This window comes from Symphalangus syndactylus, chromosome 13 (genome assembly GCF_028878055.3).
Source record: "Symphalangus syndactylus isolate Jambi chromosome 13, NHGRI_mSymSyn1-v2.1_pri, whole genome shotgun sequence".
NCBI classification, from domain to species: domain Eukaryota; kingdom Metazoa; phylum Chordata; class Mammalia; order Primates; family Hylobatidae; genus Symphalangus; species Symphalangus syndactylus.
The window spans coordinates 69,538,210-69,563,651 of record NC_072435.2 but is presented as its reverse complement, the minus strand read 5'-3'; the positions used below and the strand labels follow the sequence as shown (position 1 = coordinate 69,563,651).

The 25,442-nt window shown below is 34.9% G+C and overlaps 1 protein-coding gene across 1 annotated transcript in view; it reads left to right on the top strand.

The window, feature by feature from the left end:
- The window catches only part of LOC129459675 (uncharacterized), a 161,507-nt gene that overhangs the window by 91,920 nt on the left and 44,145 nt on the right, over positions 1–25,442 (top strand). The window contains exon 4 of the mRNA XM_055236722.1: positions 7,279–7,358. Within this exon, the coding sequence (XP_055092697.1) occupies positions 7,279–7,358 (80 nt within the window). The remainder of the gene's footprint in view (positions 1–7,278; positions 7,359–25,442) is intronic.

The window sequence follows — 25,442 nt, the reverse complement described above, 5'->3', positions numbered from 1 at the left end:
AATGTGGAAGTGACTTTGGAACTGGGTAACAGGTGGAGGTTGGAACAGTTGGGAGGTTTCAGAAGAAGACAGGAAAATGTGGGAAAATTTGGAGCTTCCTAGATACTTGTTGAATGGCTTTGCCCAAAATGCTGCTAGTGATATGAACAATAAACTCCAGGCTGAGGTGGCCTTAGACGGAAATGAGGAACTTGTTGGGAGCTGGAGCAAAGGTGACTCTTGTTACATTTTACAAAAAGAATGGCAGCATTTTGCCATTGCCCTAGAGATTTGTGAAACTTTGAATGTGAGAGAGATGATTCAGGGTATCTGGCAGAAGAAACTTCTAAGCAGAAAAGCATTCGAGAGGTGACTTGGGTGCTGTTAAACACATTGTTTTAAAAAAGAAACTGAGCATAAAAGTTTGAAAAATTTGCAGCCTGACAATGCAATAAAAAGAAAATCCCATTCAAGCTGGCTGCAGAAATTTGCCTAAGTAACAAGGAGCAAAATGTTAATCCCCAAGACAATGGAGAAAATGTCAGAGGTCTTCATGGCATCCCTTCCCATAACAGGCCTGGAGGCCTAGGAAGTAAAAATGGTTTCCTGGGTCAGGTCCAGTGTCCCTGTGCTGTGTGAAATCTAGGGACTTTGTGCCCTGCATCCCGGCTCCTCCAGTCATGCCTAAAAGGGGCCAAGGTAGAGCTTGTGCCATGGCTTCAGAGGGTCCAAGCTTTCCTGTGATGTTGAGCCTGCAGGTGCACAGAAGTCAAGAATTGAGGTTGGGGAACCTCAGCCTAGATTTCAGAGGATGTATAAAAATGACTGGATGTCCAGATAGAAGTTTGCTGCAGGAGTGGGCTCTCATGGAGAACCTCTGCTAGGGCAGCGAAAAAGGGAAACATGGGGTTGGAGCCCCCTGCAATAGAGTCCCCACTGGGGCACCATCTAGTGGAGCTGTGAGAAGAGGGCCATTGTCCTCCAGACCTCAGAATGGTAGATCCACCAACAGCTTGCACCACGTGCCTTGAAAAGTCACAGACACTCAATGCCAGCCCATGAAAGCAGCCAGGAGGCAGACTGTACCTGCAAAGCCACAGGGGCAGAACTGCCCAAGACCATGAGAACCTACCTCTTGCATCAGCATGACCTGTATATGAGACATGGAGTCAAAGGAGACCATTTTGGGGCTTTAAGAGTTGACTGCCCTGCTGGATTTTGGACTTGCATGGGCCCTGTAGACCCTTTGTTTTGGCCAATTTCTCCCATTTCAAATAACTGTATTTACCCAATGCCTGTACCCATATTTTATTTAGGAAGTAACTAACTTGCTTTTGTTTTTACAGGTTCATAATTGGAAGAGACTTGCTTTGTCTCAGATGAGATTTTGGACTGTGGACTTTTGAGTTAATGCTGAAATGAGTTGAGACTTTGGGGGACTGTTGGGAAGCCATGATTGGTTTTAAATATGAATATATGAGATTTGGGAGGGGCCAGGGGTGGGATGACATGGTTTGGCTCTGTGTCCCCACCCAAATCTCATCTTGTAGCTCCCATAATCCTCCCATGTTTTGGGAGGCACCCAATGGGAGATGATTGAATCATGAGGGCGGGTCTTTCTCATGCTGTTCTTGTGATCATAAATGGGTCTCACAAGATCTGATGGTGTTAAAAATGGGAGTTTCTCTGCACAAGCTCTCTGCCTGCTGCCATTCACAAAGGATGTGACTTGCTTCTCCTTGCCTTCTGCCATGATTGTCAGGCCTCCCTAGCCATGTGGAACTGTGAGTCCAACTAAACCTCTTTCTTTTGTAAATTGACTAGTCTCGGGTGTGTCTTTATCAGCAGTGTGAAAAAGGTCTAATACACCTCCAAATTGATCTACAAATTAAATGTCATTTCTATAAAAATCTTAAATGAATATTTAGGAAAACTGATGAATTCTTTCTAAAATTCATATGGAAATGCAAAGAATCCAAAGTAGCCAAAACAGCATTCAAAATAAAAATAAAGTTGAAGGGATAAAATTACCTGTTTTTAAGACTTATTGTGAAGCTAAAGAAATCAAGATGGTACAGTATTGGCATCAAGATAAACAAATAGGTCTATAAAACAGAATAGAGAGTGCTGGAGTAGAAGGAAGGAATCGATGATAAAAGCAGAATGGTTGAAAACAAATTTTAACAATCAAAAACACACAAACAATAAGCAAAATTAATATAGCCAAAAGATGATTCTTTAGAAATAAAGGTAACACATAATCTCCTAGCTAGACTGATAAATAATAAGTAAAACATAATGAAACAAATAGAAACAGAAAATATTGAAATCACCAACATCTGGGACAAAGGAGGAAATTTTACTACCTATTCTAGCTAATTACAAAGATTACAAGAAAAATTTTAAACAATGTTACACTAGCAAATTGACAACTTAGATGAAATTTACATTTCTACTAGAAAGCATAATAGAATTTTGTTTAGAATAGTATTAAATCTAGGAATCATTTTGGGGGAAATGTGTATTTTAATAATATTAAGTTTTTTTTTTAATTCAGGAGCATGCTGTATCTTTCTAATTACTTAGGTATTTCTTGTTCTCATCAATATTTTTTCATTTTTAGTGTACTGATCTTTTACATATTTATATATTTTAATCATCTATATCATTTCATATTTTTGGTTTTATAAATGGTATTTGCATTATGCTGTGTCCAGTCAATAGAAAGAAATCACACAGTAATTTAAACAGAAGTTTAATGTAAAGATCATTGAAATCTGTTGAAAGGGTAACTCAGATATAAGGGTAGAGTAGGACTGAAAGAGATTCCCCAGGAAAACATAAACTTGGTAGGAAAGCTTTCTTACCAAGATTGGGGTTCAAACTAAAGAATAAGTATACTTGCAACCCACTAGAAAAGAGAGAAGTTTGCTAGTTTTCCTGGGCCATGGGTGGTTCAGTCACCAGGTAAGCAGGCAGCAAATCTCTTGGATGCAAGTAAGTTGCTGCCAATAGCCAAGAGTCCTAATATGCTAAGAAAGTGGGATGTCTAGATTACACGACATTAATGTCAGGAAAGCATTACGATCATTAGTCAATAATGGCTGCAGAATAAATAAACTGTAATAATAAATTTACAGTCTTTCATAAATTCCATAAATACCTATAGAGAATATGATATGTCATAGACACTAATCTAGGTTTGGGCTGCTACAGAATTGAATAAAATGGGAAAATAACTGCTCTTTTTGGAGCTTAGATTCTTGTTGTGAAAAAAGGCCAAACATAAATAAATTAAGTAAAGGCAGTCTATCAGATGGTGGTAATGCTATGTGAGATGGAAGGTCAAAAGAGTGATGCTGCCATTTCAAATAGACTAGTTTAAGAAAATGTCACTAAAATGTAGACATTTTAATGTAGAACTGAACGTGGAAAAAAAGCAAGCCATTCATGTGTCTGATGAAAGATACCTCCAGGCTGAATAAATAAGAAATGCATATGTCAGAGCCTAAATAGCGTGTTCAAGAATTAGTAGCAAGACCAGTGTTGCTAGAGCATAGTCAGCAACAGAATAGGTGGAAGATCAGATCAATTAATTGGCAAGACACCAAGTTATTAATGTCACAATGTAAAAAACACTCTCTGATCCCAAAAATTTTCTCACAGAAGTTTTGGGTTATCCTACAATCAATACGCTTCTATCTATGATTGAGTGCTTTTTAATTTCACTATTAATTTCAAATAAATATCGATCTTAATGTAAACTTTATTTTTAAAACAACTTGAATTTGGGAGAATTTGAAAGTTTTGCAAAGGGTGTTAATATTTAAATATAAAATATTTTAATATAAAAATTAAGAACAATTAAATTACCAGTGTCAAATACAAGAGAAAAGCAGAATACATAATGAAAGCAATATAGGACTATATTGGGAAAAAAACACTGACGACATGGGGGAAAGGAAGTAAAAATAAAAGGCCAACAATTTGGAAATTCTACAGAAGTGATACAGGAAATTTATGCTAAATGTATAAGGAATTCTTAGAAATGAATAGGATAAAAATGAAATGCTTAATAGAAAAATAGGTAAATATGAAAATAAATGTAACAAAATGAAATATAGCTAAAAATCAATCTTTACCCTAATAATCAAATAACTGAAAGATACCATTTGACACATTAGGTGACCAGAGATTGGCATGAGTCATACAATTATATTATGATCAGGATTCAAGGATATGGTTCACTGACCCATCCTGAATATCTGTTTTCTAAAATTTAATTTTAACTTTTTATTTGTTTTTAATTTTTTAGCAATGAGAACATATTAAATGTGTAAATAAAAAAGAATTATTACATTTATGGATATGTTAAGGATTATAACCACAAATAGGAGAGACCGTAATATGCAAACAGGCACAAAATTTTTGTGCAAATAATTTATCAATACATACCAAATCCTTAATAATTTTTAAACATCTTTTAGCCTGACAATCACATATATAGAAGTGTTTTGCAAATTTTAGCTATTTTCAATATAGCATAGTTTATAATTTTTAAAAATTGAATAATCTATATATAGAAGTGTTTTGCAAATTTTAGCTATTTTCAATATAGCATAGTTTATAATTTTTAAAAATTGAATAATCTATCAAAAATAATTAATGAATTTAATTACTATTAATGAATTCTGTTATATCCATGTAATAGATTACTACATATATGTAGTATATCATATACATGCATAGTTATTGATGTAAAAAAAATTTTGATGTAATGTTTAAATAAAAATCATGCTATATAACTAAATATAAAAGGTTATTTTATTTTAAAAAATTATATCTATGAGGAGAATTCTATAGATTGAAAGCTCTGAAACCTTTTCATTTGCCCAATCTTGATCACAACAGTCAATAAATAAATATAATCCTGTCTTTTATGTAATGGTTTCCTTGTATATCTATTTTTTATCTACATATGCATCTTTAGACATGTTTAGTATTACATATTTTCTTAAAATTTGGTATATATCTTAAGCCTTTTAATTTACAGGTTCAAATGCCATCTTTTTCTTGCCATGTTTCAAATTGAAAAACACAATCCATTTAAATTGCAAATTTTGCCCATCTGGATTTTGCTAATTTTATGCTAATGATTGTTTCCACTGTCCCCTATATTTTCTCCAACTTGGAAGAAATTAGACTTAGGTGAGATATTTTTGGCAAGATCACACATGATTTTTATTTTTCCACTTTGTCTCTTTTTATGTGTTAGTTGTTAGTCATGCTTAATGCCTAGATCCATTAATTTATTAAGAATTGAATCCGATCATTTCTGTTACAATTATTAGGTGGGATACATTGTAAAGTTTTCACTTTTCCTCACCTATTAATTGGATATCAGCGTATGTACTATTTATTGTATTTAAGTGTTAATACTCATTTTATTTCATAATTAAGTAACAATAAAATATTAATAAAATTAACATTTGGGGAGAAAACAGAATAAGTTCTTGGTCCTACCCTTTATTTTATATATTTCTAGGAAATTTGTTCCATCTCATTTCCTGAAAGTAACTAATTAGATTTTAAAGTATGATTAGGAACTCATGCATTTAAACATATTTGATGGGTTTCCATTTGTGAATATAAATTCAACCCAGTTTGGAGTTCAGATTGTCCTATCTTTTTTCTATTAAGTTGTCTATCTTTGACTAGTAGCACATCTTCAAGTTGGATCCTGTCTCCTTTTGATGTGATAGTAATAGACAAGATACCCCAGGCTTGTTTTGGTTATTTTTAGCCTCAGACCTGGAATCAGCCATTTTTTTCAAGAGGCCCTCACTTTCTTTAGTGGAAAAATGTATTGAAAGACTACCGTCTGGGTGCTAGGAATGCTCATTTTTATCCACTTTTTTCCTTTACTATGTTGTTTATGGAGCTTGAAAGAAAAAGAGAATAATTAATTCATCAATACATGGATAAAATGACTAATGAGTTCATCCTGATTTCCAATTCAAATTCAGGACTACTCAACATTTTCTACTTTATATCTTTACTTTCTTCCTTTTGCCATTAGAATACTGGTTTGGTAATAAGATTTCAGTATTCAATAGTTTCTCATTTGCCTTATTCTAAACCATATTCACAATAGTTTTGGAATAACAATGCAAATATTTCCAAAACTAAAATAATGATTAGGTATACTTAATTGTTTTGCATGTGTTCTTTTTTGTTCTCAGCTATATCTAATTTTACTATACCTACTTTGTCCTAGCATATAGCCTTTATACTCTATATTCTCTTCTCATTTAGTCTTATTTCTATATAGTTAATGATATACCCAAGGCTTATTTTTATATGCTGATTTTTATATAAAATTAGATTTCTTGACTTTGAAAAGCCAGTTTGTACCAGAATAGCTTTTCTAACTTTACAGAGGTCTCATATTTTTTTCCACTTTGTATTTAGAAATATAAGATTATCCTGGCTTAATTTCCCTGGCTCACATTTTTTTTGTTTTTTAGGATTTGGATTTCAACACTTTAATTTCTTTTGAATATAAGTCACATTTTCCAAGCTAGGAAACATAATCAACCTAAGGCAATCTAGTCTTGTAAGGATCCAGGCTGAGTCTTGCAATCGTTAGCAGAATGACATCATAATAGAAGATGCTAGCAATAGGGTTATAGACTGTAAATAATAACATCTGTATTTTTCATTAGGAAATGGCCAAAAGTCTAGTCCTTAAAGGCATGATATAGAGAACATCTTGATCTACAAAGGACAGAATAACCCAAATTGTATATTGTCCAAACTTTGGGTGAACCAGACAGATCAAAGCTGGCCAAGGATTGGTAAATAGTGAATGTTTACGTTTTGAAACCTTGCTTCTGTGATTTTAAAAAGTCCTGATTGAACTAATTTACATTCCCACCAACACTGTGAAAGTGTTCCTATTTCTCTGCAACCTTGCCAGCATCTGTTGTTTCTTGACTTTTTAATAAATGCCATTGTGATGGGCGGAAGAAGATGGTGTGGGGATTCCTCAAAAATCTAGAACTAGAAATACCATTTGACTCAACAATCCCATTACTGGGTGTATACCCCCCCAATATAAATCATTCTATTACAAAGATACATACACACATATGTTCATTACAGCATTATTCACAATAGCAAAGACATGGAATCAACCCAAATGCCCATCCATGATAGACTGAATAAAGAAAATGTGGCACATATACACCATGGAATATTATGCAGCCATTAAAAGAAATGAAATTATGTTTTTTGCAGGTACATGGATGGAGCTGGAAGCCATTATCCTCAGCAAACTAACACAGGAACAGAAAGCCAAACACCGCATGTTCTCACTTGTAAGTAGGAGCTGAACAATGAAAGACACTTGGACACAGTGAGGGGAACAACATACACTGTTGGGGGGTGTGATGAGGGGAGGGAGAGCATTAGGAAAAATAGCTAATGCATGCTGGGCTTAATATCTAGGTTATGGTTTGAGAAGTGCAGCAAATCACTATGACACAAGTTTACCTAGGTGACAAGCCTGCGCATCCTGCACTTGTACCCCGGAACTTTAAAAAATATTTTAAGAAAATAAAGTCCCAGCTGTTGTCAATGAGAAAGCGACTAAAAAATATTACAGATGGACTCACAGTGATACTTGATTTTACCAAGATTTTTCACTATGATCAAGATTTTTCAGCATGAAGGTAAAGTTAAGTGTAGGGGATTAGTTACTTAGATATTTTAAAAATAAATTACTTAGTAATAAGAAATTAGACACACTGCATTCTTCCACTTGCTGCAAGAACAAATTCACAGTGAGGACTATTTAAAAGAAATGCTCAACTCTAAAGAGGGTGGTGGTGGCAACACTTTCTACTAAAGAATAAACTCCCATTTTCTCAAGCAATTAACATTGCTGTTCTTCCATGATACATATTCATGTGGAAAAATTTGTCAGGAGCTTCTGCCAGAACCAGGAGATGAAAAGCAGAGCTTGTCCTAATTAGCTAATTATAAGCTCAGTTAACATCTTTGGAATGGACCCATAAAATCTGGCAATTATTTTGTCAAACATCTGCAAACTGCACAATTCCTTAGCCCTTAGCCGCAGTTTCTGCTCAATATCTTAAAGCTGGGCATAGTCCCACTATGACTTCTCTTCAAGTCTGAGATGGGTGCTTGTCATCAAAATCTGAAATGACAGCATAAAAGTAATCCCAGCAGCCTTTGGAAGCATGGTAGGTAATGCATAGGTGGTAAAATCCCAGCAGGAACACTAGAATGCCAATGACAGGATGGGATGGCATCATAACATGATGATACAGCTAGAGAGAAAGCTTGCTCACTGGTGGCAGCAGAGATGCCTGAGATCATATGGCATATGATCTAGGTGGCAGCTAACTGCCACTCCTCCTGCCCCAGCTGGCCCCTCCCTCACTTTTATGTAGACATTTTTGTCTTCATTTTTATTGCCCTTGTTAAGTTTTAATTCAATTCTCAGTAGTTGATTTTGTTTCCCCCCACTCAGTGTGGAACTCTTTCCTCAGTTTCAGTAATTCATAGAGACTAAATTTCTCTGACCCCTTCACGCCTTCCTAACAGACAATTGTATTGCCCGACTATGAAGTAGGCAAAACTCCTCCCAGGTTTTGCTGCTGTTTTCACATTGGCCCCTGGTGAACCTTATGTTCTCAGATCTTAAGATGTCTGCTTGTTTCTCTAGGCTTTCATGTGTACAAAGGCTGAGATAACACAGGGCTGGTAGCTGCCATGTTTTCTCCCCACCCACTTGCATTTCGGGTTTGTAGGGATAACTTGCAACTTAATTATATTATAAATTTCGTTCATGGATTTCATTTTACTATTTCATTGCTCTATTTTTATAAAGATATTTGAGATTAAATATAATGTTACTGCCATCATTTTCCCAGAATCCCCTGTTTTTATGTTGAAGCCAATGTTTTTTATGATGGAAGTTTGTTTTACTAAATAAAGACAACCTTCTTCTCCAGTGTTCCTATTTCAGGCTATTAGAAGTACTACAACAGCACCTTGTATGTAAAGTACAACACATTTTGGCAGAATCTATGCCAACCTATAAAATGCAAGGAAAAGCAAAAACCAGAGCCAGAAACAGTATAGCAGATAGTTTAATACCAAGCAAGTATTCATTGGCTCTTACCACAAAAATCTGCACTGTAGACAAACTGCAATAAACCAAACTGACAGATATTCAGTACCAGTCAGTTCAACTTCACCTAAAGAGCTAAAGCTTGTGATTTCTCTTAAGCAAGAAAAGTAGTTAAAACGGTCAAGTCATTTTTGTTTAATGCAGTTTTGTATAAATTATTAAAAAAATGACTGCATGTTAGCTGAGAAATCAGTCTAAAATTTTGCCTGTCTTCTACCTCCTTTGAAGTCACTGCTGGTATCAGAAAGCTTTGCTTTTAGAAATATAAACATGTGGTATACTTTGCATGAATTTATTTAATATTTATAAAAACATATTATATGCTATGGTTATATTTATTTAGTACTGGCTATTGCATAAGACTAAATCATATAGAGACTTGTAGAAACTACAATTTTATGGCAAAAATTAGATGGAACAGATGTTCTAGAAGTTAGCTCATTTGTAAGTAACTGGAAAAAAGTGTTTTCTTAATCCTTTAGTTTGAAAATTTCAACTTTTAAGCCAATTTTAAAAACTTTTGGAGTAAAAAACTGTTTCTTTGGGGGAAATTTGTTAAGCTTTCTAGGAAATTCTGTTTAGAATAACTAAGAATTTTATCATTTTTATCCATGCTTAAAAATGGATTATTGTCTATTGGTTATAATTATTTGAACATGATAGAATTAAGATAATGTACTGCACATGACAAAACACAGGCTTTGGGGCTGGAAGACCTAAGACTTAGTTCTACCTTTGCAATGTTCATGGCCTTGAATAATTATTTATTCAGTTGATGCCTCAGCTTCTTCCTTTGAAAAAATAGAAATAATGATAATGATAAATTAAGATGATTTTTATGAGAATGGAGTAAGATAATGAATGCAAATCAATATTTACTCTGCCTAGTGTATAGTCAGAAATGTTTCTCTTCTTTTACTTAACTTTATGTTTGATTTAAATGCAGCTCTAATTTATCCACAGAAAGAAGGAAGGATGAAGAAAAATAGATGGAAATAAACACAAAATAAGAGGATAATACAACTATTAAGTACCTGTAATAACTAAAATACAAATTTTAAAAACCTCACTTTTTGATATACGAAACTTTTTGAGAATTATGAAGTAGCTATGTTAAAGAAATGTATTAATATTATTATATAATTATATATATTATTTAATTTACACATGTTAAAATCATGTTTTTTTTCCTTAAAAGAGGGCAAGGTTGATCCCAAAAGTATCAGGCATTATAATATATAAATTAAGTTATAGTTTCTGAATTGGAATTTTATTTCATTTATTATTATTATTTTAAAATTTTGTATTAGATGAAGGAGGTACATGTGTAGGTTTGTTTAGAGGCATACTGTGTAATGCTGAAGTTAAACTTGTAATTATCCCATCATTCAAGCAGTGAACTTAGTACCTGATAGGCAATTTTTCAACCCTTGCCTCTGTTCCTCCCTCTCCAGTTTTGGAATCCCCAGTGTCTATTGTTCCCATCTTTGTGTCCATGTGTACCCAATGTTTAGCTCCCACTTACAAATGAGAACATATGATATTTGGTTTTCTGTTTCTGAGTTAGTTTGCTGAGGATAATGGCCTCCAGCTGCATCCATGTTGTTGCAAAGGACATAATTTCATTCTTTTTTATGACTGTATAGTATTCCATGGTGTATATGTACCACCACTGATGGGGACCTGGGTTGATTCCATTCCATGTCTTTGCTCTTGTGAATAGCGCTGTGACAAACATATAAGTGCAGGACATTTTCAGTAGAACAATTTATTTTCCTCTGGGTTAAACTCAGTGTGGATTGGAATCTTAAAAATACAGTCAAATTCATCTATATGTGTTTGCAAAAAAAAAGGCTTAAATTAAATATTTTACAAAAAATGAAAAAATAAGAAACAAAATCAACAATGCAAATACATTTTAAGAACATGAGTATGGCAAGGATAATGTTGGAAATAATTTATTTTGGAGGTATGATGATGAAAGAAATGACTGAATGAAGGAAGATATGAAATTAAGGCATTATATATGCCTTACTATATAGACAAAATACATGATGCGAAAGCCGGAGAAAATATGAAGTAATTAAACTAAAGTCATAGTAGAGAATTCTAATATGTTCTAAATAAAATGAATACATGAAATTAATATAGATACAGAAATTTTGGGAAAAGAGCACTTTTTTTTTTTTTTTTTTGGGACAGAGTTTTGCTCTTGTTACCCAGGCTGGAGTGCAATGGTGTGATCTTGGCTCACTGCAACCTCTGCCTCCTGGGTTCAAGTGATTCTCCTGCCTCAGCCTCCCAAGTAGCTGGGATTTGGGGCATGTGCCACCACGGCTGGCTAACGTTTGTATTTTTAGTAGAGATGGGGTTTCACCATGTTGATCAGCTGGTCTCGATCTCCTGACCTCAAGTGTTCAGCCCGCCTCAGCTTCCCAAAGTGCTGGGGTTACAGGCTTGAGCGAACACACCCAAAAAAAGAGCACGTAATATGATAAAGCAAATATCCTAATGGATTTCAGACAAAGACAAAAAGAGGAGACAGAAGAGAAAGAGAGGGGCACACTATACCCTACCACTGTAGAAAGCATACTCTTTCCAAGTAACTATAGATTATGTATGAAAAATTACCCTTTAAACTAAGTAATAAAGCCAGTCTTTACAAATTTATATTAATTCATATTATATATGGTATATTTATGTGTGTGTGATATATCACACACCCACACACAGATGTGTGTGTGTGTATATATATATATATATATTTGTATGTGTTTATATACATGTTTCATTCATTCATTGTTTGGTTTCAAGGGTATTTAATTATAAGTTAATTATAAAAAGAAGAAACACAGCCAGGTGTGTTGGCTCATGCCTGTAATCCCAGCACTTTGGGATGCTGAGTCAGGCTGACCACTTCACACCAGAAGTTTAAGACCAACTTGGCCAAAATGGCAAAAACCCGTCTCTATTAAAAATACAAAAATTAGCTGGGCATGGTGGTGCATGCCTGTGATCCCAGTCTCTTAGGAGGCTGGTGCAAGAATCGCTTGAATCTGGGTGGCAGAGGTTGCAGTGTGAGCTGAGATCACACCACTGTACTCCAGCCGGGGTGACAGAATGAGACTCTGTCTCAAAAAAAAAAAAAAAAGAAAAGAAAAAAAAGAAAAAACTAAAATCCTATAGTTTCGCATACTTCATGATTCAAGAGAAAAAAATAAAATAAATTAGGACCTCAACTGAAATGAAATACCACATAACAAATCATTTAAGACGCAGCTAAGATGACAAGTAGAAGTTACTTTATTATGTTAGATATATACAAACATGTTTTGTAATGAAAAAAAGTAAAAACGTGAAGAAGCAAACTCAAGAAACTATATATTATATATAATGTTTATATATGTAGTAATATAACATGAAATGAGTCTGAGAAGACCAATGAAGCAGACATTTTATTATTTTATTAATCAACATAAAAACTGTAACATAAAAGTAAAAAAGTAAAAGTATAAATATGTTGTACAATACATTTTTATATATGTATACATTGTACAATGGCTAAATCAAGCTAATTAACATATTAAACACCTCATATACTTATCACGTTTTTTGTGGTGAGAACATTTAAAATCTACTCTCTTGGCAATTTTCAAGTATATAATATACTGATATTAACTATAGTCACCATGAGGTAGAGTATATCTGTTGAACTTATTCCTCCTATACAATGGAATTTTTTGGATAGTTTGTTGTTAGTATGTAAAAAATTACTGCTTTTTGTATGTTAATTTTGTATCCTGCAACTTTACTAAATTTATTTATTAGTTGTAACAGTTTTTTAATGGAATTTATTTGCTTGAGTCTTTTTTTTTTCCTTAGTGAAGCTCAGAAGCTCAAGGATTGTTAATTTTTTTCCTTAAAAAACACAATTCTTTGTTTCTTTGATCTTTTCTACCATCTTTTAATTTTCTATTTAATTTATTTCTGCTCTGATCTTTATTGTTTCCTTTCTTCTACTAACTCTGGGTTTGTTCTTCTTTTTCAAGTTCTTTGAGGTGTAAGAGTATAGGTTGTTTATTATGAATCTTTCTTCTTTTTTGATGTCAGCATTTATAGCCACAGACTTTCCTCTGAGAAATGCGTTCCTGAATTTTATAAATTTTTCTATATTCCATTTTTTCAAGATATTTTTAAATTTCTTGTATAATTTCTTCCTTGATCCATTGGTTTGTTTAGAATCATATCATTTAATTTTCACATATTTGCGTATTTTTCTGAAATTTCTCTTATGTATTTCTAGTTTTATACTATTGTGGTCAGAAAAGATACTTGATATGATTTTAATCCTTTTACGTTTGTTAAGACTTGTTTTGTGGTCTGACATATTATCCATCCGTGAGAATGTTTAGTGTATATTTCAGAAGGATGTGTATTTGGCTACTATTAGATGGAATGTACTCTCTCTCTCTCTCTATATATATATATATATATATATATATTTATCTGTTAGATCCATTTTTATTCTGAAGTATAGTTCAAATCCAGTGTTTTCATACTGATTTTCATCCATGATTGAAAATTGGCACTGAAGTCTCCTATTATTATTTAACTGCAGTCTGTGTTCATTTTTAGATCTACTAATATTTGCTTTATATATTTAGGTGCTCCAATATTGGGTGCATATATTAATAATTGCTATATTGGCTGGGCATGGTGGTTGATGCCTGTAATTCCAGCACTCCGGGAGGCCAAGGTGGGAGGATCACTTGAGATCAGGAGTTCGAGACCAGCCTGGCCAACATGGCAAAACCCCGACTCTACTGAGAATACAAAAATTAGCCAGTCATGGTAGCAGATACCTGTAATCCCAGCCACTTGGGAGGCTGAGATTGGGGAATCGCTTGAGCCCGAGAGGCGGAGGTTGCAGTGAGCAGAGATTGCTCCACTGCACTCCAGCCTGGGTGACAGAGAGAGACTGTCTCAAAAAAAAAAAAAAAAATTGTTATATCTTCTTGAGGAGTTGTTCACTTTATAATTATAATGACTTTCTTTATTGTTTACAGTTTTTGGCTTAATATCTATTTTTATCTCAGACAAATATAGCTATCCTAGTTCTCTTTTTGTTTCTATTTGGATGAAATATATTTTCCATCCTTTTACTTTCAATCTATCTGTATCCTTAAAGGTGACGTAAGTCTCTTATAGATAATGTGTTGTATTTTTATTTTTAGATGAGTGTTGTATTTTTTTTTATCCATTTGGTCATTCTTTGCTTTTTGATTGAAGAATTTTGTCAGTTTACATTCAAGGTAATTACCAATAGGTAGGGACTTAACTGTTGACATTTTGTTAATTGCCTTTCAGCTGTTTCATAGATCTTTGTTTCTTTCTTCCTTTTATTGACTCCTCTGGTAGCATGCTTTTAATTCTTATTTTTAATCTTTTGTATGTCTACCAAAGGTTTTTGCTTTATGGTTATCATGAGGCTTACATAAAACATCATAGTTATAATAAGTTATTTTAAACTGACAACAACTTAACTTTGATCACATAAAACAACTCCTCTGCACTTCACTCCCCCTATATACTTCATGATGTCACAATTTCCATCCCTTTTATGTTGTATATCTCTTAGCAAATTATTTCAGCTATTAGTTTTAGTAATTTGTCTTTTAATCTTCATACTAAATTATATATAAGTAATTTACATACCATCATTACAGTATTAGAATATTCAGAATCTGATTGTGTACATACTTTTACCAATGAATTTTGTATCTTCATATGTTTTCATGTTTCATATGTAACATGAAAGAAGCATCCTGTTCTTTCAGATTGAAGAATTCCGTTCAGCATTTCTTGAAAGACAGTTGTGGTGGCAAGGACCTCCCTCAACTTTTCTTTGTTTTGGAGAGTCTTTATGTCTCCTTTTCTGTATGACAGCTTTGCGAGGTAAAGTATTTTAGTTGACAGCTTTTTCTTTTTCTTTTTTCCTTAAGCACTTTGAATATATCACCCCACTTTCTCCTGGCCTGTAAGGTTTCTGTTGAAAAATCTGCTGCTAGTCTTATTGGAAATTCCTCATATGTGATTTGATTTTTTGGGTGCTTTCAGGGTCCTCTCTCTGTCTTTGATTTTTGACAATTTAATTATAATATGTCTCAAGGTAGTCTTATTTGGGTTGTCTGATTGGAGACCTTTGAAAACCTTTCTGTATCTGAATATTTACATCTTTCCTCAGATTTCGAAAGTTTTCTGCCTCTATTTCTTTAAATAAGTTTTCTTCCCATTTGTCTCTTTCTTTTTTTTGCAGACTCCTATAATAAAAAAAAATTTGCTGTTTTGATGCTGTGTTATAAATCCTGTAAGTTTTCTTCATTACTTGTTTTTATTGTTGTTTTCACTTCTGTTTAATTTCAAATAACCTGTCTTCAAGTTCATAAGTTCTTCCTTCTGCTTGACCAATTCTGCTGTTGACTATTACATTTTTTATTTTATAGTACATTTTAGCTCTAGAATTTCTGTTTAATTTGCTTTTAAATAATTTCTATTTCTGCTAAATTTCTTAGTTTCGTCACTTACTGTTTTCCTTATTTGACTGAATCGTTTCTCTATATTTTATTAAAGTTTGCTAAGATTCTTTGAAATAATTATTTTTAATTCTTTCTTTCTTTATCTCTAGTTTCTTTGGGAGAAATTATTGTGTTCTTTTGGTGGTGTTACATCATCTTTTCTTGTAAATATTTCTTGTTGCCTTAAATTGATGTCTGCACATTTGATAAAACAGTCATCTTCTTTAGACTTTATGGGTTACTTTCTCTAGGAAAGGCTTTCTCCCATGGATGGGGGTGGTGTTGCAAGGGTGCTTATTGGTTGGAATGCAATGGTTCTGGTACCTGTGAGGGTGCAGCTGTGCTGTGAAGTCTCTGTGCAGCTCTTTTAGCTAAGGTCAGTCTTAACAAAAATTGCAGGGATCCTCAGTTGCCAATAATATGCATATCTGCAGTGGTGGCAAGAGTTGTTGGGTCTTCAGCGGTGATGGCTGCTAAGGTCCTCCCACTTTTTTTTTTTTTCTCCCATCAGGCAAGTTGTGGCTGAGGGAATCCCACTTGTCACTGGCTCTGGCTTGCAGGCCCATTTATGGTGGTAGTAGTAGCACCAGTGCCTGATGAAGGTAACTGCAGAGCAGCCATAAAGCTAAGACCTGAAACATAAACACACGTGGAGGGACGGTAGCTCCGCAATCTAGGGCAGTAATAGCAATGATGCCTCAGGCTCAGGAAGTCCCAGTACCAAGTTGGTAACAGTATGCAAGGCTGTAATGCTTGTGAAGTAGCTGGGGATCTGAGAATGGGAACATAGGCTTGCACAGAGTTAAGAGCAGCTCCAGAGTGAGGGTGGGGCCTAGCTCTCTAAGACAACTAAGCCAGTTCCCGGAGCAGGGGCATGGTCAGTGAGACCTTGGCCCAGAGTGTGAACTAGCTCATTATGGTGATGGCTCCAGTGGAAAGGCACAGTGAAGCCACAGAGCCCAGGTCTGGTGTGTGGGCACTTGAAGAGTGGCCATGGCTTTGGGGTCAGGGTGCATGTGGTGTTGGGAGAGGTGGAAGCTCTTTTCCCATAGTGGCTCAACAGTTGCCATATCTTGGGTGACAGGAGTGTGCTGCCATGTGTCCCTCTATGGGGTTCCCCAGAAGTTAAGGCTGTTTGTTACCTCAATGGCAAAAGATGCCTGTGTCTTCTGCAGAGCAGGCCATGGGGAACCACGTGGGTTTGCACCACGGGGCTGATACTCATTGCCTCCATCTTGATTCTTTGTGCCTAGCAGTCTCCTTCTGGGTATGCTGATCTCACCAGAGAGCCTTTCTGTGTGAATATTATCCATTTTGTTTTTTCTTGTTTGTTTGTTTGCACCATTATGTTGCTGCAGGGTCTTTAATAAGCTGTTGAGTCCTCTGAGGTTTTTGTTTGTGGATATTTTGGTTTGTGGATAGCTGTCTATGTTTAATTTTTTGTTGGTGGGGTGCAGACTGGTATCTCCTACTCTACCATCTTGGTGACATTGCTACCTCTGTATTTTTTTTAATTAAAAAATATACTGAATTTTGGCAATAATATAAAGTTAATAAAATTCTATAAATAATAAAATTAACTACAAATTCATAAATATTAAGCTGCAACATACAGTTATGAAGGAGATAATCTCATATTTCTTTTAGATAATTGAGAAAGGGAAAAAGGCATCTCTTTTTGTGTCACACTTCCTTCTTTATGTTATTAGCTAGATGCTCATCTAGAATTTTATGTTTTCACATTTCTTAGAGCTCAATACTCACACTTATTTTTCTCTAATCTCATTTAAAATGACATTTTAAAAATTACATTTACAGGTTGATGACTTCACATTTTCCTCTATTGTTCAGGATCCTATATCACTCTTCCAAGTAACATATTCACCTGGAAATAAATAACATCCTAAAATACACTGTACAAAACAGAATACTTCTTTCCCTGTCCAACACCTCCCCCTGCACAGCTCTTTACATGACTCACTCCCTTTCTTCAGTTCTTCATTCAAAGTTGCTTATGAATACATGTTAAGAATGTTGTTCATTTATCAATAGTGGTATGGTAGCCTAAATGTATTTTTCAATATTCTATAGAGGTTTTCATGAACTTTGTATCAGAAAAGTTGAGGCTAAATAAGTATTTTTTGATGGAATAAATTATTTAAGTATTGAAATATTATATTATAATCTGTATGTCATTTTATTTATCATTTCTTCTGATAGTGAAATAATTGGAAAATGCCTAAATCCCTACCAAGTGTGAAACTGTTAAATTATAATGTCTCTATGCACATATAAATAATGTAAACAGAAATATGAAAATGACATGACAAAAAAACAGGCAAAAATTCAAAAATATGTTTTATACAAACATTTATTTCTGTGTATTGTGCTATGTATATGTCTATATGATAGTTTACCTCTTTTTTTTTTAAAGACTATCAATGTTAATCATGAATATCTCTGATTTTGAAGATTTGGACCTCATTTTGTAATAAGAAAATGTATTATTTTCAAGTGTTCTTTTTTATGTAAATATGTACTAATACATATATTAACATATTTTGTTAACATTTGAAAATACCCCTTTTACAAACATTTTCTATCATCTTTGGACTAAAATGTTAACTTACTCAGCTTTTTCCAAATAGCTTCCATGCTTATGTCCAGAGAGACTGCACAGAGACGGTGCAATCTCTCCTAAGGCAGGATGACAATGGAAGGAGTAGCATTGGTGAAAAGTTTCTGTGACAGATGTCACATGGGAAGCTGTCAAATAGGCCTTTAGATAAAGTTTGGAGCTTAGAAATATATGCCAAGAGGATAAATAAATTATGCCATGCATTTACAAAATTGTCATTTTAAAAGTTGACAGTGGGTACGAGGTAATAGACATGATTACTATTTAGGATAAAATGATTAATTAGTTATAAATTTTTCACTAAATAAAATACGTTAAGGACTAGATACCATTAGATTTATTATGGTCCGCCTTTTATATGGTCATCTGTGATGTCAACAAAAAGATGTTTTCAGATATTCAAGGGCTTTGACAAAATAACACACAAATTCCTTCACTTAAAATTTAATCAAAATTTATTCTAAGTCACCAGGAAGTCAGTTGCAATTAATCCTGATTTGACGACGATAGTTTAATAAAATTGTTAATGAAACCACTAAGACATGAAGTTAAGAGCAATGAGGTATATATAAATAAGTAAAAATGTGGAAACTAGTAAATGTCCCTTGAGAGATTATATGCAAAATTCAATTCAGTTTAAGCAATGGATATTCCTTCATTGCAAAAGGCCAGGGATACATGAGAAAGAAGGTGACAATGGAACTGGGCCTTACTGGGTAAGGTGGATTTGAACATGGAAAGCATGTGAGTAGATAGTTCAAAAGAGTTGAGCAGGGGCAAATACATAGGCTGGATAAGGTGAGATGTTTGCACCTTTCACAGGTCCCTGTGAGAGCAGCAAGTTTTTGCAGGGAAGCATTGGGTTACTCAGCAGGACAGTTAGATTAGTCTAGACTGGGTGGGCCTTCAAATTTATAGATGCTTTCACCATCCTCCACCAAATGAACAATTGTTCTTTACAAATTCAACCCAATAATTTTATTTTATCATAAAAAATATATAATATCTTGCTTTAAAACTTATCTTTAAGAATTACTAGTAGTTGTCTGATATACAAGATAGATTGTTAATTTTCAAGTAGAATTTCTTAAGTACTAGAGCTGATGATTATGCACTATCCTACAAGAAAAGATTCAGACAGTAGGAAAATTAACAAGTCATTAGGTAAACCAAATACTTTAAAATGTACTTTTCTTCAAATAATGAGAATGGTCATTTAAAAATATGATTATAAGACAGCGATTGCAAATCAATGCCAATTAACTGTAAAGAAACTATATGTAATTGAGAGAAATTCTTAAAACGTACACATACTCAGAAGATATAAAAAAAATTTAGGGTGCTCCAGTTTGGTCAATAGAGTGTAGTTTTAATGAACATATAAATTTTAAAAAGCATTATTTCTCAAAATAAATTTTTATTAGTAATTAATAAACAAATTTCTTCCACGTATTTGCAGAATGATTTATGCTACTTATGAACATATCGTAGCATATATATAAATTTATAAACCTGTTACATTATTTCAGGTTCATGTTTATACCAATGTTAATATTAAATTGCTAAATACACAAAACAAGAAAATAATTCAATAAGTATTTAATAGAGAATAGTTAAAATTATCTGTTTTCAATTGATATTATATTTTAAATTTTATTTTTAGCTTGTTCTTACAAGTCTTTTATCTCTCAATGTAATCAAATTCTTCTTTTCTGAGCTTTTTTTTTTCTTAGAATGATTGCATAGACTATGTAAATTATTGTAAGCTCATAGTCAGAAATCTACAGGAAATTAAAACAGATCTAAAGAAAATCAAGCAAAAAAGAAAGTTAATCTGGAAAAAAACCCAAGACATATTCAGAACCATTTTCATTACTTTTTCCTGTCTCATCACTATCTATACTTAGCATATTCTCTCCCCACTTTTCATTCTTTGAAAATGAACTCAAATGGCATTTTGTAAATAATATTTTTATTTTCTGTTCTCCTGGAATGTGAGAGTCAGGTATCAGACAAATGTCATTTGTGTGTAATCCTTGCAGTTCTAACTTTTCACTGTGGCATGAAATTTCACCTGTCAAGTCACTATTCTATTTTTAGAGAAGTGTCTCTGCCTTAGGAATTTCCATAAGAATTTAATGAACTGTGATATAATGGATAAAGAGCTAAGAATTATTACCTGTTCTACTATCATATTTCCATGTTGTTCTATAAATCCTTTAACTCTTCAATCTTTATCCTCTGATTTTTTTCCTTAAATTTACTCCAGTCAGATTTTCCCCCAAACACTGAAAATCTTCTTGACAAGGCCATCAACTACCACTATGGCTAAATTCAATGTTATTTATCAGTTCTCATCAAATTGCAGCTCTGTTTGACACAATTGATGACTCCTTCCCTACAAGAACTTTTTACTGTCTAGCTTTCAAGGCCACACACCACCACTGATGTTTTCCTTCTTCAATTACTGACCACACCTCTTCATCCACACTTGCTGGTTTCTCCTTATATCTTCAACTCTTTAATATGGAGAGTGTCGAGGACCACTGGCCTTTCTCCTTTGTCTATACTTACTCCATGATAATCTTATGAAGCCTTCATGCAGAAGACTCCCACATTTACATCTACTATGAATATAATACTTGTAGATACAATTGCCTACTGATATGGTTTGGCTGTGTCTGAGCCCAAACATCATCTTGAATTATAGTTGCCATAATCTCCACATCGTGGAAGACACCAGGTGGAGATAATTGAATCATAGGGGCAGTTTTCCCTATCCTGCTCTTATGATATTGAGCTAGTTCTCATGAGATCCGATGGGTTTATAAGGGGCTTCCCCCTTTGCTGGATACTCATTCTCCTCTCTGCCACCATGCGAAGAAGGATGTGTTTGCTTTCCCTTCTGCAATGATTGTAAGTTTCCTAAGGCCTTCCCAGCCCTGCTGAACTGTGAGTCAATTAAACCTCTTTCCTTTATAAATTACCCAGTCTCAGGTATATCCTTATGGAAGTGTGAGAACAGACTAATACAGTAAATTGGTGCCGGGTGATGGGGTGCTGCAGTAAAGATACTCAAAAATGTAGAAGTAACTTTGGAATTGATTAGTAGACCAAGGTTGGAACAATTTGGAGGGCTCAGAAGAAGACAGGAAAATGTGGGAAAGTTTGGAACTTCTTAGAGACTTTTTGAATGGCTTTGACCAAAATGCTTACAGTGATATGGACAATGAAGTTCAGGCTGAGGTTGTCTCAGATGCAGATAAGGAACTTCTTGGGAACTGGAGTAAAGTAGATCGGAGGCATTTTGCCCCTGCCCTAGAGACATGTGGAACTTTGAGAGAGGTGATTTAGGGCACATGGTGGAAAAAATTTCTAAGCAGCAAATGTTCAAGAGGAGGCAGATCATAAAAGTTTGGAAAATTTGCAGCCTGATGAAGCAATAGAAGAGAAAACCCAATTTTCTGGGGAGAAATTCAAGTCCGCTGCTGAAATTTGCATACATAATGAGGCATCAAATGTTAATAACCAAGACAATGGGGAAAATATCTCCAGGGTATGTCAGAGACCTTCACTGCAGCCCCTCCCATCACAAGCCTGGAGGCCTACAAAGGAAAAATGGCTCTATGGGTCAGGCCCAGGGTCCGCCTGTTGTGTGCAACCTCAGGACTTGGTGCCCTGCACCCCAGCTGCTTCAGCTCCAGCCATGGCTAAAAAGGACTCTAAGTACAGCTCAGGCCATTGCTTCACAGGGTGCAAGCCCTAAGCCTTGGCAGATTCCACGTGGTGTTGGGACTGCAGGTAGGCAGAAGACAAGAATGGAGGTTTGGGAACCTCTGCCTAGATTTCAGAAGTTATATGGAAATGCCTGGATGTCAAAGCAGGAGTAAAGGAGCAGGGCCCTCATGGAGAACCTCTGCTAGGGCAGTGCAGAAGGGAAATGTGGGGTTGGAGCCTCTACACAGAGTCTCCACTGGGGCATTGCCTAGTGGAGGTGGAGAAGAGGCCCATCATCCTCCACACCCCAGAATGGTAGATTCACCAACAGCTTGCACCATGCACCTGGAAAAGCCATGGACACTTAACCCCAGCTGTGAAAGCAGCTTGGAGGGGAGCTATAACTTGCACACAGGGGTGGAGCTCCCCAAGGCTGTGGGAGCCCACCTCTTGCATCAGCATGCCTTGGATGTGAGGCACGGAGTCAAAGGAGATCATTTTGGAACTTTAAGTTTTAATGACTTCTATTGGATTTTGGACTTGCATGGGGCCTGTAGCCCCTTTGTTTTGGCCAGTTTCTCCCATTTGGAACAGGTGTATTTACCCAATGCCTGTACCCGCATTGTATTTAGCAAGTAGTTAACTTGCTTTTAATTATACAGGCTCATAGGCAGAAGAGACTTTCCTTGTCTCAGATGAGACTTTGGACTTTGACTTTTGAGTTAATGCCGGAATGAGTTAAGACTTTGGGAACTGTTGGAAGGGCATAATTGTGTTTTGAAGTGTGAGGACATGAGATTTGGAAGGGGACAGGAGCAGAATGATATGGTTTGACTGTATCCCCACCCAAATCTCATTTCGAATTGTAGTTCCCATAATCCCCACATGTTGTGGGAGGGACCAGGTGGAGATAATTGAATCATGGAGTAGTTTCCCCCATCGTATTCTCGTTATAGTGAGTTAGTTCTCACAAGATCTGATGGTTTTATAAGGGGCATCCCCCTTCACTGGGTACTAATCCTTCTTTTTACTGCCACCATGTAAAAAAGGACATATTTGCTTCTCCTTTTGCCATGACTGTAAGTTTCCTGAGGCCTTCCCAGCCCTGCAGAACTGTGCATCAATTAATCCTCTTTCCTTTATAAATTACCCAGTCTTGTGTATGTCCTATAGCAGCACGAGAATGGACTAATACACCTACCTACCAAATCCATTTGGATAGTTAACAGACATCTCAAACTTGATCTCCTCCACTCAATTTTCCCACCCCATTTTGTCTAATAGAGTCTTCCACAACTCCTCTAGTTGCATAGGCCCAGGTGTCTCTTTTTACCTTCTCTGTCTCATATACCACATTAAATTCACATGCTGGCTGCCCTTCAAATATATATACAGAAAATCAGACATTTACTTACCCATCCACTACTTCCTCTCTGGTCCAAGGTTTCTAACAGCAAAAGCCTTTAAAATAGCACCTCAATTTTTTATCTCTTCCTCTGGAGTATATGCTTAATACTGTAGCCAGAATGATCACTTGTAAAACATTTGGATTATGTTTCTTCTTTTCAAAAAAATTTACAATGCCATCTCATATCATTCCCTTTAATTTATTTATGAAATTTGGAAAATTCCCACATATATGTTCCTTACTTCTTTGATGTTTACTCCTATTAACTTCTCTTACATAGCATGTTTGCCACACTGGCTTCCTTGCCTAAATTTTGAGCTTGCCAGTTAGATTCCTACCCCACGGCCCTTGGACTTGCTCTTCTCTCTGCCTATGGTGCTTCTCCTCCACATATGTACAGGCTAGCATCTCCATCCACTTTAAGTCTTTGCTCAAATATAAGTTTCTAAATATGGATGCCCCATCATGACTATGTTATTTTAACTTGCAGCACTCTTTATTTCCCTTTCCTGCTTTAGTTTGCCCCATAACACACATACTTTATTTTAGTTTTACTCTGGTTTATCTCATTAGAATATAACCACTGTGAAGCCACTGATTTTTGTCTGTCCCCACCCTGATTGAACTATCCTAATAACTAGAAAAGTAGAACAGTATCTGGCATATAGTAGTCTCAAAATAAATATTTGAATTGAATTGCATTGAACTGAATTGAATGCCTTATTGTGTTAGCCTGCTTGGGGTACCATAAAAAATATAGACTGCTTAAACAACAGAATCAATTTTCTCTCAGTTCTGGTGGCTGGAAGTCCAAGATCAAGGTTCCAGCTGATTTAGTTTCTTGTGACAGCTCTCCTCTTCACTTGAAGATTGACACTTTCTTCCTATATCCACACATGGGCTTTCTTTGGTGTATGCATGAGAAGGAGTGGTAGAGAGAGAGAAAATAAAAAGAGAGAGACAGAACTGAAGTGAGTGAGCTCTGGGATTCCTTCTTATAAGGGCATTACTCTTGTCACATATTACCATTACTCCCCACCCTATGGCTTCATTTAACCTTAATTACTTCCTTAGAGTTGCCATCTCCATATACAGCCTCACAGTGCAGAGGGTGGGGCTAGGGCTTCAACCCATGAATTTGTTGATATGAATGGAGGTGGTGACACAAACATTCAGTTCATAACAGATACCAACTTTTCAATCTAGGCCATGAATTTTTAGATATAGATTATAAGTGTTATACTTGTTCAAATATAACACTCATAATCCATATGAAATTGTTCTTTAAATGCTTATGAATATGCTCTCTTTCAAGCTCAACCATGTTTTCAGACAATACCTAATAAATTTCCAGCAGATTGTCATGAGCTGTTCATTTATTCTAAAAACAATTTTCCTTTCCTTTTTTAATATGCTTAAATGTGTCTTAATTAATTAGTAAAAAATGTTTCAAAGAATTCCAAGTAAAATGTTACAGATTTTGAAACTAAGTTAGTCCTAGGGTTTAGCATCTACTTATAAAATTAGTATTATGTGCCAGCATATACCAGGCACACAGAAATACTGGCTTATAAAAGTGGTATTTTCCTATTCAACAAAATGGAATAAAGCATGAAGGAAAAAAAGGACAGAAGTAACCAAAACAATAAAAGACCTAAATTAACTATGGAAACTGAATAGAAAAAAGCTTAGGCATGAAATCAAAAAGTGATTTGATTTGGTCAATTTTTATAGAAAATAATTCAAAGATAATATATTTTCACTTTTATTTTAATTGAGGGCAGTTTAAGGGCAATATCTTCAAAATAAATTATATAACACCCATCTTGTTTGGGCGACATATCAATAAGTCAGATTTTTAAAGTTTCTTCAGTAAAAATTCTACATATCTCCAACTTGCTTAAA